Below are 17,781 nucleotides of genomic sequence, written 5' to 3' on the forward strand. Positions count from 1 at the left end.
TATCCGGACACATGGCATGGACACACATCTGACTCATCGACCACCTCTGGGCAGTCACAAGGATCAGTACGGATTTTCACAACATGGTAGGTATCTGTATATGAGCTGCTGCTGGGAACTTGGTACAAAAGTGGAAAAGACATAGAAAAACTCTGGTTGTTCGCAGTGGATTAAATTTGAAAAAAAAAAAGTTTGAACAATGAGCACAACCGTGCTCCATTAGTGGCAACAAGAGGTATGTGAACTACAACTACTGTTGGGGTAGCCGGGATGGGGGGGGGAGGGGGACCACATCTGGCAAGATTTTCCAACTATCATAAGGGTAGGTGTCAGTCCCCCGGGGCACCCCACAGGTCAACAAAAAAAAAAAAAACTTGTCCAGAACAACATGTCTCTCCTGCCAATGCGTTGGCTTCTTCTCTAGAACTACAGTAGATAAAGAATGAACCCAAAATAAAGGAAATCCCTCGGTAGCATTGGCTTGGAAAGCTTCACATGCTTCGTGAAGTAGAAATGGTATAGTCCATTCAATACTCCTCACCCATTAAGGGGGATCACTCCTTGAGTCGCCGCATCAATATGGCACCCAAAGGCAGCGGTTCCACATTGATAACCTTCAATTCTTCTCCACTCGCACTCTGTCAGCTGAACATAGGGTATTTTCATTGTTGTCTATCCATGCAGAAGCTTCTTCGGCGGACTCAAAAAAATGTGCCTGACCCCTGGCAGTGATCCATAATTTGGCTGTATATAGCATGGCATATGTAGCATTCAGCCTTTGTTTCACTGAAGAAAAACGTGCCCTACTTTTCTGGACTTCCGCAGAGAAGTCAGGGTAAAAGGAGACTCGGACACCGTTGAACTTGATGTTCCGTCGTTCTTTTTCCAGTCTCAGTACTATTTTCTTGTCCCAATAAGCATGCTAGCATGGTGCGAGGAGGACGGCCTGGCTGTATCAGTCTAGGGAGGACCCTGTGGGCCCTCTCCACCGCATACCGGGACGTAAAAGCTTCTTTACCAAAAACCTCTATGAGCCACTGCTCCACAAAGGCTGTGGGGCCTCTCCCCTACACTATTTCTGGGAGGCCCACAATGCAGATATTGTTTGGCCGCAGACTGTTTTCGATGTCCTCTGCTTGGATGTCTGTGGCCCTAGCCAGGCTTGTGTTATTTTGTACATCTCTCACCAGGGGGGAAGCTGGTCCTTCAGGTTGCTGACCCTGCATTCTAAAGCAGTCGTACGCTCTCAGACCTTCTGCAGCCTGATCAGCGAGCCTGCCTCTTTAAGTCCCCCAAATTGGTCTTTCAACATATCGACTGAGGCAGTGCATTTAAGCACTGCTCTAAGGATCTCTGCTAATGTAGGCTGGTCAGAGGAAGTCTCTGGGTCGGCTTTGTCAGCACATGGCTCTGTGAGACTGTCCTGTATCAAAGCAGAGGGGAGAGATCCGTCCCCTCCGTTTACTGCTCCAGTACAAGTGTGCCCTGAGAGTGATCTATCTCCACCCCATTTGTCCTCTCTGTAGTTTGTGGGCATAAAATCTCATGTCCCTAGACTGGTCTTTGGGAGCTTGTTTAGCAGGTTTAGGGAGCTTACTCACAGCATCCTTGCTTTTGTCTCCGCCATGCGGCGCCCGTTGTGGAAAGGCCACCGCAGCGCCATTTTGGCTGTCCAGCGGTGTGGCGTCCATTTTATTCTTGCGGGTGCCCATGGCTTGATTCAAGGCTCAGATCGGCTCCAGAGGTGCTCGCGGGTATGGCCGGACTCAGTATAGCCGTGTTTGCGGTGTCTAAAGATCTGGAGTCAGGATCAATGACGGATGGGTTCCGGGAGCTCTGTGAGATGCGTCCTCTTACATGCCGGTGCTGGCCAAGCCCATCTTCTGGGAGCAACTTAAAAGTTATTCGTTCTGCTTTGGTTTTCCACATCTTCAAGGCAGAGAAGGATGGTTGTAAAGCAGTGATGGGAGGATGTACAGGATTCCTGCAGCATTTTCAGGCAGGTGTGCAGAGATTTATTGTCCCCCCAATGATCCTACCCTTGCTTCCAGGTTTGACCTCAGCTATCTCCTTGCGTAATGTGCCCTGAGTCCTCTACACCAAAACCTGCAGATCTGATAGGGAAGAACGCACAGCAAGAAAGGAGAGAGCGGCGCCAGCTTAGTATAGTACAAGAGCTGGCGCCGCTCTCTCCTTTCTTGCATCTCTCAGGGCTTCTCCACGCTTCAGCCGGCTGCCGCAGACTATAGCTTCCCTACAGTACCAAACTTTGTTCCCCCCCCCACGCAGCCCCATAACCCCCCCCCCTCCCATCCACCCACATTCCTTGTACCATCTTGGGGTATTAGAAGAGCGCCATGACACCCCCCACTTTCAAGAACGCACAGCAACCAAATCGAATGGTACTACTGTACTATGTGATCCGCTGCAAGAAATCGCAATGCGTTTGAGACCTGCATTTGAGGTGTCACTGACACCCACTGCAGATCGCACATGTAGTACCTTTTGAACACGGTGCTGGAAATGCGCATGGAACGCAGGTTTCCCGTACTGCGTTCTGGTGTGAGTTGTCACTGAAAGTTCTATTGTCACAGCATACACTTTTCACTTAACATTAGTATTTTAATAGCAATACATACAATAGTTTATTTTGACAATCCAATATAAGCTTACGTGAAAGAAAGAAGTTTCCTTTCATGTCGCAAGTGCTGCATGTCTGCTGGTCATTGCTTCCCGGGTTCCCGGCTTGCTTTTGCAGCTTCTCCTCGGACGTCTACTTTCACATTCTAAGGGCTACATACCCCATGGTACTTTGCTATCTGCAAGCTGTGATTCCGCCTCCTAAAACTCCCCCTCCCAGCCAGTGGTGGGATTCAAAAATTTTAGTAACCAGTTCCGACTTTCCCAGCAGAATGACCAGCGTGCCCCCTTTTAATGCAGAATGACCAGCGTGCCCCCTTTTAATGCAGAATGACCAGCGTGCCCCCTTTTAATGCAGAATAACCAGCGTGCCCCCTTTTAATGCAGAATAACCAGCGTTCCCCCTTTCAATGCACAGTGACCAGTGTACATGCCCCCTTCAATGCACAGTGACCAGCGTGCCCCCTTTCAATGCAGAGAGACCAGCGTGCCCCCTTTCAATGCAGTGACCAGTGTACATGCCCCCTTTAATGCACAGTGACCAGCGTGCCCCCCTTTCAATGCAGAGAGACCAGCGTGCCCCCCTTTCAATGCACAGTGACCAACGTGCCCCCTTTCAATGCACAGTGACCAACGTGCCCCCCTTTCAATGCAGAGACCAGTGTACATGCCCCCTTTAATGCACAGTGACCAGCGTGCCCCCCTTTCAATGCAGAGAGACCAGCGTGCCCCCCTTTCAATGCACAGTGACCACAGCATTGCCCCCAATGATTGCAGAGTGCCAGCCACAGCATTGCCCCCAATTGCAGAGTGCCAGCCACAGCATTGCCCCCAATTGCAGAGCGCCAGCCACAGCATTGCCCCCAATGATTGCAGAGTGCCAGCCACAGCATTGCCCCCAATTGCAGAGCGCCAGCCACAGCATTGCCCCCAATTGCAGAGCGCCAGCCACAGCATTGCCCCCAATGATTGCAGAGTGCCAGCCACAGCATTGCCCCCAATTGCAGAGTGCCAGCCACAGCATTGCCCCCAATTGCAGAGCGCCAGCCACAGCATTGCCCCCAATGATTGCAGAGCGCCAGCCACAGCATTGCCCCCAATGATTGCAGAGTGCCAGCCACAACATTGCCCCCAATTGCAGAGTGCCAGCCACAACATTGCCCCTAACTGCAGAGCGCCAGCCACAACATTGCCCCCAATTGCAGAGCGCCAGCCACAACATTGCCCCCAATGATTGCAGAGTGCCAGCCACAACATTGCCCCCAATTGCAGAGCGCCAGCCACAACATTGCCCCCAATTGCAGAGCGCCAGCCACAACATTGCCCCCAATTGCAGAGCGCCAGCCACAGCATTGCCCCCAATCATTGCAGAGTGCCAGCCACAGCATTGCCCCCAATTGCAGAGTGCCAGCCACAGCATTGCCCCCAATTGCAGAGTGCCAGCCACAGCATTGCCCCCAATTGCAGAGCGCCAGCCACAGCATTGCCCCCAATGATTGCAGAGTGCCAGCCACAGCATTGCCCCCAATTGCAGAGTGCCAGCCACAGCATTGCCCCCAATTGCAGAGTGCCAGCCACAGCATTGCCCCCAATTGCAGAGCGCCAGCCACAGCATTGCCCCCAATGATTGCAGAGTGCCAGCCACAACATTGCCCCTAACTGCAGAGCGCCAGCCACAGCATTGCCCCCAATTGCAGAGCGCCAGCCACAACATTGCCCCCAATGATTGCAGAGTGCCAGCCACAACATTGCCCCCAATTGCAGAGCGCCAGCCACAGCATTGCCCCCAATTGCAGAGCGCCAGCCACAACATTGCCCCCAATGATTGCAGAGTGCCAGCCACAGCATGCCCCCAATGATTGCAGAGCGCCAGCCACAACATTGCCCCCAATTGCAGAGTGCCAGCGATCCCCGCGAGACCCATGCACTTACCTCACGGACGGTCTCGCAGTCGGCTCCCCGCGTCTCCGAGTCCTCCCGCGGCGCCTCCTCCTCCTCGTCCAATGGCACGGTGTTTGCCTTTCGGCCAATCAGGAAGCGGGAGGACCCGCTCCCTGATTGGCCAGGAGGAGGATCATGTGACAATAGCGAATTCTCATTCGCTATTGTCACGGAATGGGCGGGTCGGGCGCACTGCTCCGCCCCCCGGCCACCACGTCTGCCCGAGCGCGGGACATTCAATTGTCCTGCGCGTCCTCAGACACGCAGAGGGATTCAGCCGGTTCTGCGAACTTGCAGAAAGTTAGCCACCGGTTCTATGGAACCGGTGCGAACCGGCTGAATCCCACCACTGCTCCCAGCCCCTCTGTAGTTCAGAAGATGAGCTCTGTGAAATGTGTGACACAGCAGTGCCTAATCAAAGAGCATAGGGAATATGAATGACTACCCCTTCTTCACTCATCCCCACACCTGCACCACTATCCCTTCTGTCACCATCTCACCATTATGTCTTTCCTATACATTGCCCCCTTCCACTCTCACCATAAAGCCTGCACAAACCACCCTCTTCCCCATTTTCACCACTGTGACTGCACCCACAGCCTCAGACAACAGGCATGTTTTGCTATTTTGCTTCAAAATTCTGAATTGAACAATTTTAAGCATTTATTGCAAGTACCTTTATGCCTATACATGTCACATGCAGTTTAACATAAAAGTTTAACTATGCAATTTCATATAGAGGGATAAACGCAAACAAGTAAATGTGAATCCTTACCTTGTAAAACAACCCATTCTGTTTAAAATATAAATGAAAGGCAAAAGATGTGTGTGTGTGTACACACACACATACAGTATATACACAATATAAATACCTTTTTTTTTTTTTAAATAAGTGATCACATAACCTTTGTTCTCAGCTCCATAAGAGGCTGGGGGAGGATGGGATGGCGTAAAAGCAATACACTGATCTTCACTGTGATGAGATGTGCAAAGGAGGCCTGTCAGCACAAGTCTGCCCACTGGAGGGCTGGCAGGCTGAGATCCCAACACAGCCAGAAAACTGACCAGGCTGGGATGGATCTGCTCTCCTGCCTAGCATGGTCAGTTTGAAATATGAAAGTAGGGGGCTGGCGATATCACTCGGTATTTTAGCAGACAGAAGAAATATAGAAAACAGGATACTTTCTAATAGAGGTACTTTTGAACATACACATCTCAGGAATATGAAATGTAGGGGTAACATATTCTGTAATTGCAGCGCTCAAATAAGATAAAGTGCAACCGAATTAAGGTGCATAACAATATATAACATTTCCCAATGATGGGTTAAGATACAAATAAAATGATAGGAATATATTCATAAAGGATTTCCATTGAAAAGTTCATTAAAAGTGTCCCAGTGAGAAGATAAATCGTATAGGATCACACATGTAGTTGAGTCCACCACTGTATAAGTGAATTTCAAACTCACCAGAGCCAAATGCTGTCTATGTTATAGGACAGCAATAAGGTGTGTAACATTAAACTTCATGATCACTTGAAAATTGGTTTATCGGTGACATCCGGTCATAAGGACATCCTGCAGCAGATTAAGCAGCTCAGCACGTCAAATGAGAGAATTCAAATAAAAAGAAGAGGCTCATGGTGTGGTTCGAAATTAAAAACTGAAATTTAAATAAAATGTTGTGACACTGAAAATCCAGTACAGTATGCATATGATAAAAAACAAAAATATAAAAGAATTGTATCAAAAGCCACCCCTTCAACAATAAAGCGATGGCTGGACCTTACGTATTGATGTAATAGCTCTACGGCCGTTTCGCATATTCAGGAGCTTTAAAGCATTTTTGAAGGGGTGGCTTTTGATTTGAGTCTTTTATTTTATTGTTTTTTATCATATGTACACTGTACTGGATTTTCAGTGTCACAACATTTTATTAAAATTTCAGTTTTTAATCCTTAATCCATTTGATCCTATACAATTTATCTTCTCACTGGGACACTTTTAATGAACTTTTCAATGGAAATCTTTCTTGAATATATTCCTATAGTTTTATTTATATCATAACCCATCATTGAGACACATTATATATTGTTATGCACTTTAATTCATTTGCATTTTATCTTATTTGAGTGCTGCAATCTGGTTGTATTTTTGTTATTTTAGTGCATGTATATTTTGCACTTTTTTTGCTAGCAGCTTTTTTTTTTACAGTGATTATAAGCGCTGATTCACATTCTCTCTTTTTTTATATTCTTTAATTGCTGACATGCGTAAAAATGATATGAAGACAACACTTTTTTTGTTTTAATGATGTTGACTTTTCAATACAAAATTCTCTTTTCTCAGCTTCTAAAAATATACTTCCTTATACAGTTCATTTGATACATTATTTGCTTTAAAAAAAAATTACAGTTTGTTGCCAGTGACCTTCATCTAATTCACTTTTTCCTTTGTATTGCCAGCTTTGCAGTTTTGAGAAGGTGGCTACATTTAATCTACATACTCCCACAGTGTGTGTATAAATGTAGCCACCCTCCTATGCCCAGATAGCCTGCACTGGCACATATTAAAAATCTTACTCTGTCCAAAGTTAACATAACACTGCCCTTTACATGGTCACTGCAAAGCACCCATCCACAGCCCACAATCATCACAGCATAAGTGGTAGGAGCACCAGGAACCAGGATGAATACATTAGCTATTGGACACATGTAGGAACGCTGGCACAAGGATTGATGGGAATTGTAACTTGGGTACAGCAGTGCATGTGATCGTTATTCGTGTGCACTGTACTGGTTGGCTACTTGTACTGCTTCTACCTCACATTCCAGCCCTGCTGCAAGAAGCAGATACCTGGTCAAAGTCAGGTACTTACAAGGTTTGCATTAAAAACCACTTCCCAACCTTTCCAAAATGGACCAATGTAAAAATATCCATACCTGAAATTATCTTTAAAGCTAAACTGTAGGCAGATATAAAAGACACAAATTTTTAGTCCTGTAATCATTCATACAACTTTAACCACTTGCCTACTGGGCACTCAAGCCCCCTTCCTGCCCAGGCCAATTGTCAGTGACAATCCCTGAAGTAGTGGTGCCACTACAGTTATTTTCAGCTTTCATACGGATTGGCCAGGTATGGAACATGCATACTTACATTGATCCAAGCTGGAACATTGTAACTATAAAAAACTTTACATTACCTACACGTTAGCTTTAAGGGATCACAAAACCTACATGATGCTTTTTTCTTCTTCTTTGTTTAGTCTTGTGGTGGTGGGGTTGGTAGCTTGAGCACATTACATAAATAATGATTATGAAACGATTTACAAAACTGCTAACCAGTAACACAGATTTGTTTTTTACCAGTTACTGATCTATAAGCTACTATCTTATTCTGAAGGGACAGAGGACACCAGGAAACCAAGGTTCTACAGTTGCATAGCACACAATATGCCTAATATTAATAATGACATTTTATATCCTATTTAGCTTTTAGTTAATTACCAGTTTATATAAAACGTGGACTGTGGTAGCTAAGCACATAAAAAACAATATGGAAGATACTAGAATTCCTCTCACTTGGTGAAGCGTTACCTCTAAAGACTAAAACAAAAAGGAAAAAAAATCTTCTCAGTAAATGTACTTTGCTGGTTATAAATTTAGTAGTTGTATTATTTTTAAACAGCTATTGGCTAGAAATGTGTCCTGCGTTCAAGCTACCAATAGGTTTTGGAACTAATCAAAAACCAACATTTGTGAGGAATTAAAGGTGTTTGATTCAACAATTTGTATTCCATCTTTAGGCATTTGGTCTCAGACAACTATGAAATAAATGTTTAAAGCAGACAAAAAAAAAAAACCTGTGCCATCAGGCTTTGGGCTTGGCTCGATGACATGTTTGAATCACTCCTGTTCTTACAGGCTTCTAGCTGTATAGCTGACCAAAAGCCTGTGCCATCAGGCTTTGGGCTTGTATTGATGACATCAGTTTGGGACAATTTTGAGATGATTCAGGATTCATTGATAGATGCATTTGTCCTCCTGATCTGCATTTGACCTGCTCCAAGTGGGTTTTGCATTCCCACAGAATTGTATGGGAATGCAAAGCCCATCTGAAGTGAACAAAAGCGGTCAACACAGGCCCTAGGAATTAGGTGGTGTGTTAGCATCATCTAACCTCATTCCACAGTAAAACAGCATTTCTTTAAGCCAATAAAAGATAAATCACATTTTTGCTTCAGTAGTCCAGGATATCAAAAATAACATGCACACAAACAGCACTAAAAAAGTACCACAGATAAAAACAGAAACCCTTTTGAACAAGGGTTAAAAGCAAAACCTCTTTTGGAAATCTATTTTACAAACATCAAATATAAGCTTTAATTGAAGAATTTTGGAAATAAAAAAAAAAAAATCCATCCCCTGAAAATTCAAGGCCTAATCATCGTCTTCCTCATCAAAAGACAGTAAACTGCTATTTCGAACTTGTTTCTGGCTGGATTTGCTGGATGATTCCTGGCTTTCTTCTGGCTTCTTCTTCTTGCTTGAAGATGCATTTATACCTGAAAATTTGCTATCAGTGGTGCGTTTAACTGGCTTTCTAAACAGGATCTTTCCATCTGCAGGGCCTGGATCATCATCATCTACACCAATAAAAAGAATAATTAAACATTCAATGTTATTTTTAACCATATCAGTTTAATACAGTCCTTCTAGTCTTAGTAAGCAGAACAGGTGCCGTGAGATCTCCAGGTAAGCTGATCTTTGGCACAAAGTTTGTGAATCAACAAATATTTTGATTCTCAGAACATATGCATGCAGATTTATTTTTTCCTCAATTTAGTTACACATTAACCTATATACCCCCAATGACACACTAGGGGTATTTTGCTGCCTCAGGTTTCTATTTTATTTTGTATTTTTAGATACCCCAGTATCATAGTCAAACCTTTTCCATAACCTTCTCTCACTTTTTGTTGTGGGATACTAATTGATAATTATCATATATTCTGGAAGGGAATACTTATAGTCACTCTTATGACCATATTAATACTGAATTCATTTCTATAGAACCCTTTTGGACTACCAGTCATGTCACCATCTACTTTCCAATGGAGATCCACAATTCTTTCAGCTTCTACTCTGCTCATTCCTTTCACATTCTAAGAACTACTGTATATATCTCATGGTACCTTGCTGCTTGAAAGCAGTGATTCCGGCACTGACTTCACCTCCCGAAACTCCTCCTCACAGCAACTCTGTAGTTCAGAAGGCAGGCTCTATGAATTCAGTGACATCGCAGTGCCTACTCACTGAGCATAGTAATTATCTGCCACAGAATTCAAAAAAATAAATGTGTGGAGATCTTCACAATGTAATTTTACAAAGTTTATGACTGTTCAGATTAAAAAGGAATTGACTAGAAGTTTTTGAAATTCTGTGTGGAAATATATACAGTGCTCAGCAAAAATGAGTACAACCCAACAGATTTGTCAGAAAACCTTTCCATTCAGAATCAACATTTTCCATAGGACACTATACTTCAAAATACTAAAAACAAATGCAGGCCATTAATTGCAACCCAGATTTGTTAATTTGCACACACAAAAAATAAGATTCTTTTAAGATCTTACTGTAAAATCTTTTTCTCTGATGTCAATCAACAGACGCAGCCTCATCTCCATCAGCTGAGTGGGACTCCCAAAGCAGGCCTGATGGCGAAAAGCCCAAGAGGCACTCAGCGCTCTAGTAGAATGCGACTTCACAGGGAAAGGAGGAACCTGACCCTTGATTGAAGCAGCCTGAACGCCCGCCTGCCTGATCCATCTCGAAATGGTAGCAGCGGACGCAGTCAAACCTTTGCGAGGACCGTCCGAAAGGGCAAAGAGTTTGACTTCCTGAAGGACTCAGTACCCGTCAAGATTAACCCTTATCGCCTGAACCACATCCAGAGAGTGCAAGGCAACTTCTTTGGGATGTTTAGGCTTAGGACATAAGGAAGGCAACATAATGTCTTCATTCAGGTGAAAATCTGACACCACCTTAGTAAGGAAAGACAGATTAGGTCGGAGGACCACTTTATCCCTGTGGACCAGCAAATAAGGCGAACGAGAGGACAGCACTACCAACTCAGACTCTGCGAGCAGAAGTGATAGCCACTAGGAAGGCAACCTTGTGTGACAAAGAAAGCAGAGAAATATCCCTAATTTTCTCAAAAGGAGGCTTCTGAAGAACAGACAAAACCAGATTAAGATCCCATGGCGGTAACGGGGATCTCCGCGGAGGAGCCAGATGACGCACCCCCTGAATGAAATGCAAAACTATTAGTAGCCAATGGACGTTGGAAATAAATAGACAAGGCCGACACCTGGCCCTTCATAGTGCCCAACTCCAAGCGCTGCTCAACCCTTTTTTTGTAAGAAGGCCAAAAACCCTAGCTAGAGAGAACAAGCGAAGGAGGTGCTGCTGCAGCTTTTTACATCATGAACTGTATGGATTTCCAAGTATGATGATAGATCTTCCTAGATGTCAACTTCCTGGCCTTCAAAAGGGTAGGAATCACTGAATCAGAGAGACCTCTATCCCTCAACACCTTGCTTTCAACAGCCAAGCCGTTAAAGCCAGCGACCCTAAAGCAGGATGGAAGATCGGTCCTTGAGATAGCAGATCTTCCCACAGAGGAACACGCCATGAAGGATCCACGCCCATTTTTACCAGTTCTGCGTACCAGGACTGCCGAGGCCAGTCTGGTGCCACCAGAATGATCGGAACGCCTTTCATCACCACCTGGCGAAGAAACCTCGGCAGGAGAACGAACGGAGGGAAGGCATCGATCAGGCGATAATGACTCCAAGGAGCCAAGAGAGCGTCTGTGGCGTCGGACAGAGGATCTCGAGACCTGCCCACAAAATGCTGAACCTTCCTGTTAAGGCGAGACGCAAACCGAACCACCTCCAGATGAAGGGACCACTCCTCTTGATCCAACACCTGACGACTCAGGTAATCCGCCTGCCAATTCTCCACACCCGGGATGTGGACCGTGGAAAGAGCCGGAACATTGTGTTCCACTCCCACTAGAATCTTGGCCACCTCCTTGGCCGCCATGGCACTCCTGGTGCCCCCTTGACTGCTATAATCCATGGCGGTGGCATTGTCCAACTGAACCCGAACCGGAGAGCCGCGTAGCCAACTCGTCCAGTGAAGCAGGCAAAACTTGATCGCTTTCAGCTCCAGAATATTGATCGACAAGGAAGACTCTTCCATCATCCAAATCCCCTGGGCACAGAGCTTCCCCAGCACTCCACCCCAGTCCGTGGTTACCACTATCCAAAACACCGACAGGAAGGACTTGCCCTGGCACAGGACATGTGACTGGAGCCACCAAGAGAGAGCTGACTTCGTGAGATGGCTCAACCGAATCTTCAGGTCCAATGACCGGGGATCTCTGTTCCATTTTGTCAGAACCTCTTTCTGCAACTGTCTGAGACTGAGTAAACGGGACCGCTTCGAAGGTCAAGACCATTAGACCCAGGGCCCTCATGCAGGCCCGCAAGGAGGACTGATCGGTCTCCAGCAGCAACCGGACTGCTCTTTGCAACTTCTGAAGCTTGTCCAAGGGAAGGAAGACCCTCGCCAGAGCAGAGTCGAGGATCAGCCCCAGATAAGTGACCCACACGGACGGATGGAGTCAGGGCAGATTTTTTTAAATTGATTGTCCACCCGAATTCTTGAAGGGTCTGAAAGGTGATAGAGACGTTGTCCAGCAGATCAGAATGGGAGACTGCTCGCAACAGGAGATCGTCCAGATATCCCACAATGGAGATACCTCGTCGACATAACAAGGCCAGCACAGAGGCTAGGACCTTGGTAAAAACTCTGGGAGCCGAGGTGAGATCAATGGGTAACGCCACAAATTGAAAGTGCCCCAATGGCACCGCAAAGCGGAGGAAAAGCTGATGTCCCTTGAATATGGGGACGTGGAGATATGCATCTTTGAGATCGATGGAGGCCAGAAAATCCCCGCTTCAATGATGTCACCACTGACTGAATGGACTCCTGAAGCAGTTCAGAGGCTTGAGGTCCAGGATTGGACACACCTTGCCCTCCTTTCTGGGCACCGTGAACAGGTTTTAATAGAAACCTTGAGAGCGCTTCTGCGGAGGAACCAACACAATCACCCCCTGAGCCAAGAGATCTCGCATAGCCTCCCGCAGATCCTTCAAACGATTCGGAAACAGGTGAAGATTTGACTGAAAAAACCTGTCCCCTGGCCGGGACCAAAATTCGATCTTGTACCCAGAGCAAATCATTTTGCAAACCCAATAGTCCTGAATGAAGGAAGTCCAGGGTTCCTGAAAGAAGTGCAGACGTCCCCCCAGGAGGCACACACAAAAACATTTAAGAGCAGAAAAGGAGGGGCCCCACTAAGTATGGGGTGTCTTACCCTTGGATAATTGAGGAAGAAGAGTACTCTTCCCACCAGTCAGGCCCTTGATCATCTCATCCAATGAGTCGCCAAACACTTTCCCAGAAAGGAGGATATTAGCTAGGGCTTCCTTAGAAGCTTGGCCAGCCGACCAGCTCTTCAGCCAAACCATGCGCATTAAAACAATGCCCTCGGCCGAAACCCTGGCCACCAGGGGAGCCGCATCCATAGACGCATCACACAGGAACACCAGAGCCTGGATCACCTGGTCCAACAGATCCAACTGTTCCGTAGGAACAGTCTCGGAGTCCAAAGACTCCCGCAAACCCCTAATCCATTCCGTCACTGTCTGTGACAAAGAGCCTGGTTCACCTGAACCAACAGTTCCAGAGGAACAGTCTCAGGATCCAAAGACTCCCGCAAACCCCTTATTCATTTCGTCACTGTCTGAGACTACCACAGACAGACACAAAAAACGGTTTTCAAAATGGAACCCCCCAGCACGTGAAGATGGCGGGCAAGGGATTCCACCCGCCTGTCCACTGGATCCGTAAAGACCGGGGAATCCTCCATAGGCACAAGGGTAGATTTGTTTAATCTGGAAACAGGATGGTCCACTTTAGGTGCCACCGTCCACGGTTGGAGACCTTTTCAGCAAAAGGGTACTGGCGTTTAAAGCGTTTTGGCACCACTAACACGTGCTTAACACGCCGCCATTGGTCATTCACAATATTGAATGAAGGGAAAACCCTATCAGTCTTCGGAGACTTTCCGGAACCAAAAGCCGGCGTGGGCTCATCAGCCAATTTTAAAGTATCCCGTACTGAAATAATCAGGGCTTCCACTAAATCGCGTTCAGGCGCTACAGCTGAAGAGGACAGGTCCTCTTCACCATCTGACTGCGAGGACAGCGACCCCTCAGGTAGGGGAGAGTCCGGAGCGACCACATCAGTCTCAGATTCAGAGGACACCTCCATAGATGAAGGCGGCAGTGGCCGTTTTTGGGGCTATCGACCTTTTTCAAGACTAAATCAACTTTAGTCGTCAGGCTTTTCAGGGCTGCTGAGATCACTGTCCAGGAGTCGCACAGAGTGGATCTGACGGTGACTGCACAGTTTGGGACTGCATAGTGCAAGTAGCAAAAAATGGAGCATTGTCGCTTTAAGATCACTGATCACGACACCCACCACCGATCCCAGCGGTCTGCAGGGAACCCCCATTAAACTAAACTGACAGCAGAATGTGCAGGAATATGCCCGCAGGGACCCCCAAGCACTGTACCACCTCAGACAAACCATTGTCCTGATTCTTCCAGCAGCATGGAGAGAAAGACAGGAAGTGACCTCGGCTAGCAGCAGGAAACAAAAGCATAGGAAGTGATGTCGCCTGAGGAAGGTCACGCTGCTCAGCATAGCACAGGGGCTACACAAAGATGGATGCCCATACATATCAATAGGAAGCTTCGGGGAAAATGGCTGCCACATACAAGTCTATGGGGAAAAATTCACATTGCCCACACTTAAGATGGCGGAGCCCACGGCGAGCCATGCGGCCAGGGACCGACACATGAAGGCCTCAGGAACCATGACAGGGACCAGCAACCCCAAGGTACCCCCCCCAAGGTACCATTTCATAAAACAGAGCGCCAGGCGCTCCAGACACACAGCCACTGCAGGGAAAGGGAAGGGGGGAGGGTAGGACACACAGACCGGGCAGGCTAGGGGGATCTCTTGGGAGGCACAAATCCCATTATCCCCAGGAGAGGGCCCACATCCCCCCAAGGCAAGCAGGGGCAAGGGGGGCACATTTACTCACCCTACCATGGACCGGGTGGGCTCCACTCCGGGCAGACAGCCTCCCACCTAAGTGGGGGTGCTACCAGCTGAGGGGTACGCTGCGACTCCGGGCATCCGTCATGTCCCGGCGAGGCATCCGCTCACAGGCTCATCCCCATCTGGAAAAGGGGTACCGTCGTGGCTAGGCCTAGGTCGGGACTATAACCTGCTCACGCTCGTAGGCCAGACTGGGGGGATCATAAGGATCTAGATTATCCAGTGCGAAGCCCCAGCCGGCATCATTGATTGTAGATCACCAGGAAAATTCTTCCCCGAACCCTAGCTAGCAAGTGAGTATAGAGAAATAAAAAGAAAATATTCTGAAAAGAATAAAAAAAAAAAACTTAGACCGGAGTCCCAGCAGAAAAACCTACTCCTCCTCTAGGCAGAAACAAACTGATGTGCTGGGCTGTGGCAGTGGGTGTTATGCCTGGAGGGACAGCCCCATGGGTGTGTACATGTTAAAAGTTTTGTACCAACGTACTGCCTAAACTACTCCTGCAGGTGGCAGCATAACCCACTCAGCTCATGGAGATGAGGCTGCGTCTGTCGATGGACGATAGAGAAAAGTATTTTTCCTAACAATTTATTCAAGACCATGTTGCAAAAATTATAACACCTCAGTGAAAGTCTTAGGAGCAAAACTAAATTTTAAGCTGGCCATACATTATACAATTTTCGTATTCATTTTCCTTTAGATTTAACAAAACCATGTAATAGGAGGTTAAACCTACACACTTTCAATTTGTATGCAATCAGGCAGGCTCGTGCACTACATAGTTGAAGGTAAACCTAAAGGAAACTGAATAACAAAATTGTATAATGTATGGCCAGCTTTAGACAACAAAATCCTAATTAACAAGAATTCGACTAAAGGTGAGTCTAAATATCCATTAAACAGGTGATCAGCAGCCAGTTGATTATAACAGGCCATTACTTAAAGAAAACTCCTTCCCATTTCATGCGGTCAGCAATGCACCACATGGAAGAGAAATGTCACAAGGCCTGAGAAAGAAAAACATTTCTTTACACACAAAAAGGTGAAGCCTAAAGTGGGGGAAAATTATTATTTGATCCCCTGCAGATTTTGTAAGTTTGCCACTTACAAATAAATAAATGGTCTATAATTTTTATCATAGGTGTATTTTAAATGATAGAGACAGAATATCAACCAAAAATCCAGAAAAAAACAACACATGATACAAATGTTATAAATTGAATTGCAGTTCAGTGATTAACCACTTTACCACCAGAGGATTTTCCTGCTGTACGTCCAGGCCACTTTTTGCGATTCGGCACTGTACGACTTTAACTGACAATTGCGCGGTCATGCATACGAAAAACATACCCAAACGAAATTTACGTCCTTTTTTCCCCACAAACAGAGCTTTCTTTTGGTGGTATTTGATCACCTCTGCGCTTTTCATTTTTTGCGATATTAATAAAAAAATGCGACAATTTTGAAAAAATAACTTTGACAGTTAAAAAATATCCAATATATTCAATTTTTGTCATATATTTTAGCCCAAAATGTATTTAGCTACATGTCTGACAAAAAAATTCTCAATAAGCGTATTTTTAACCGCTTTTAAGACCGGAAGATTTTACCTCATTCCTGAGCAGGTCATATTTTGCGATTCGGCACTGCGTTAATTTAATGGACAATTGCGCGGTCATGTGATGCTGTACCCAAATTAAATTTATGTTCTTTTTTCCCCCACAAATAGAGCTTTCTTTTGGTGGTATTTGATCACCTGTGTGATTTTTACTTTTTGCGCTATATACAATTTTGAAAAAACAACAATATTTTTCACCTTTTTTTATATGAAATTCCCCAAAAAAAATATAAAAATCAAAATTTTTTTAACATTTTAGGCCAATTTGTTTTCTGCTACATATGTTTGGTTAAAAAAAAAAAAAAAAATCGCAATAAGCGTATTTTGATTGGTTTGCGCAAAAGTTATTGCAGCTACTAACTACGGGAAATTTATGTCATTTTTATTGTTTTTTTTTTTTAACTAGTAATGGCGGCGATCTGCGATTTTTTTTTTTGCGGGACTGCGACATTGCGGCGGACAGATCGGACCCTTGACTGACATTTTTGGGGGTACCAGTGACATTACTACAGTAATCAGTGCTATAAATATGCACTGTTACTGTAAAAATGTCACTGGCAGGGAAGGGGTTAACTTTTATTGGTGATCAAGGGGTTAATGTATGCCTGGTGCCTACTAACGTGTGTGAGGGGGAGGGGACTGTGTGACACAGGCACAGATCGCAGGTTCAGCTATGCTGAATCCTGCAATCTGTCCCTGCCTGTCACTTAGGAGATCCGCCCGCTTTGTTTACACAAGCGGGCGGATCTCCACACTCGATCCCTGACGATCGGGGAAGAGCGGCGGTGGTCACCGCCGCTCCTCCACTGGCCCGACTGCCGCTGTGACTGAATACAGCGGGAGCGCGCCACCCACAAGGGGAGGAGTCCAGCGACGTAGGTCTATGTCGCTGGACGATATCGAGCCACTTTGCCGCAGTACCAGCTCAGTGAGCGGTCGGCAAGTGGTTAAAATAAGTATTTGATCCCCAAGCAAAACATGACTTAGTACTTGGTGGAGAAACCATTGCTGGCAAGCACAGAGGTAAGAGTTTCTTGTAGTTAGTGATCAGTTTTGCACAAATCTCAGGAGGGTAGTCCACTTCGTCTTACAGATCTTCTCTATATCCTTAAGGTTGCTTGGCTGTCACTTGGCAACTCGAAGTTTCAGCTCCATTTTCTATAGGATTAAGGTTTGGAGACTGTCTTGGCCACTCCATGACCTTATTGTGCTTCTTCTTGAGCCACTCCTTTGTTACCTTGGCAGTATGTTTTGGGTCATTGTCATGCTGAAAGACCCATCTTCAGTGTTCTGGTAAAGGGAAGAAGGTTCTCTTCCA

General features: G+C 46.0%; 1 protein-coding gene across 1 annotated transcript in view; it reads right to left on the reverse strand.

The window, feature by feature from the left end:
• Positions 1-8,938: 8,938 nt before the first annotated feature.
• Positions 8,939-17,781, reverse strand: part of KIAA1143 — a 38,718-nt gene continuing 29,875 nt past the window's right edge. Inside the window, exon 4 of the mRNA XM_082258408.1 lies at positions 8,939-9,230. Coding sequence (XP_082114534.1) covers positions 9,025-9,230 — 206 coding nt within the window. The 3' untranslated portion in view covers positions 8,939-9,024. The remainder of the gene's footprint in view (positions 9,231-17,781) is intronic.

This window comes from Pelophylax lessonae (genome assembly GCF_965119305.1).
Source record: "Pelophylax lessonae genome assembly, chromosome: 5".
Classification (NCBI taxonomy): Eukaryota; Metazoa; Chordata; class Amphibia; order Anura; family Ranidae; genus Pelophylax; species Pelophylax lessonae.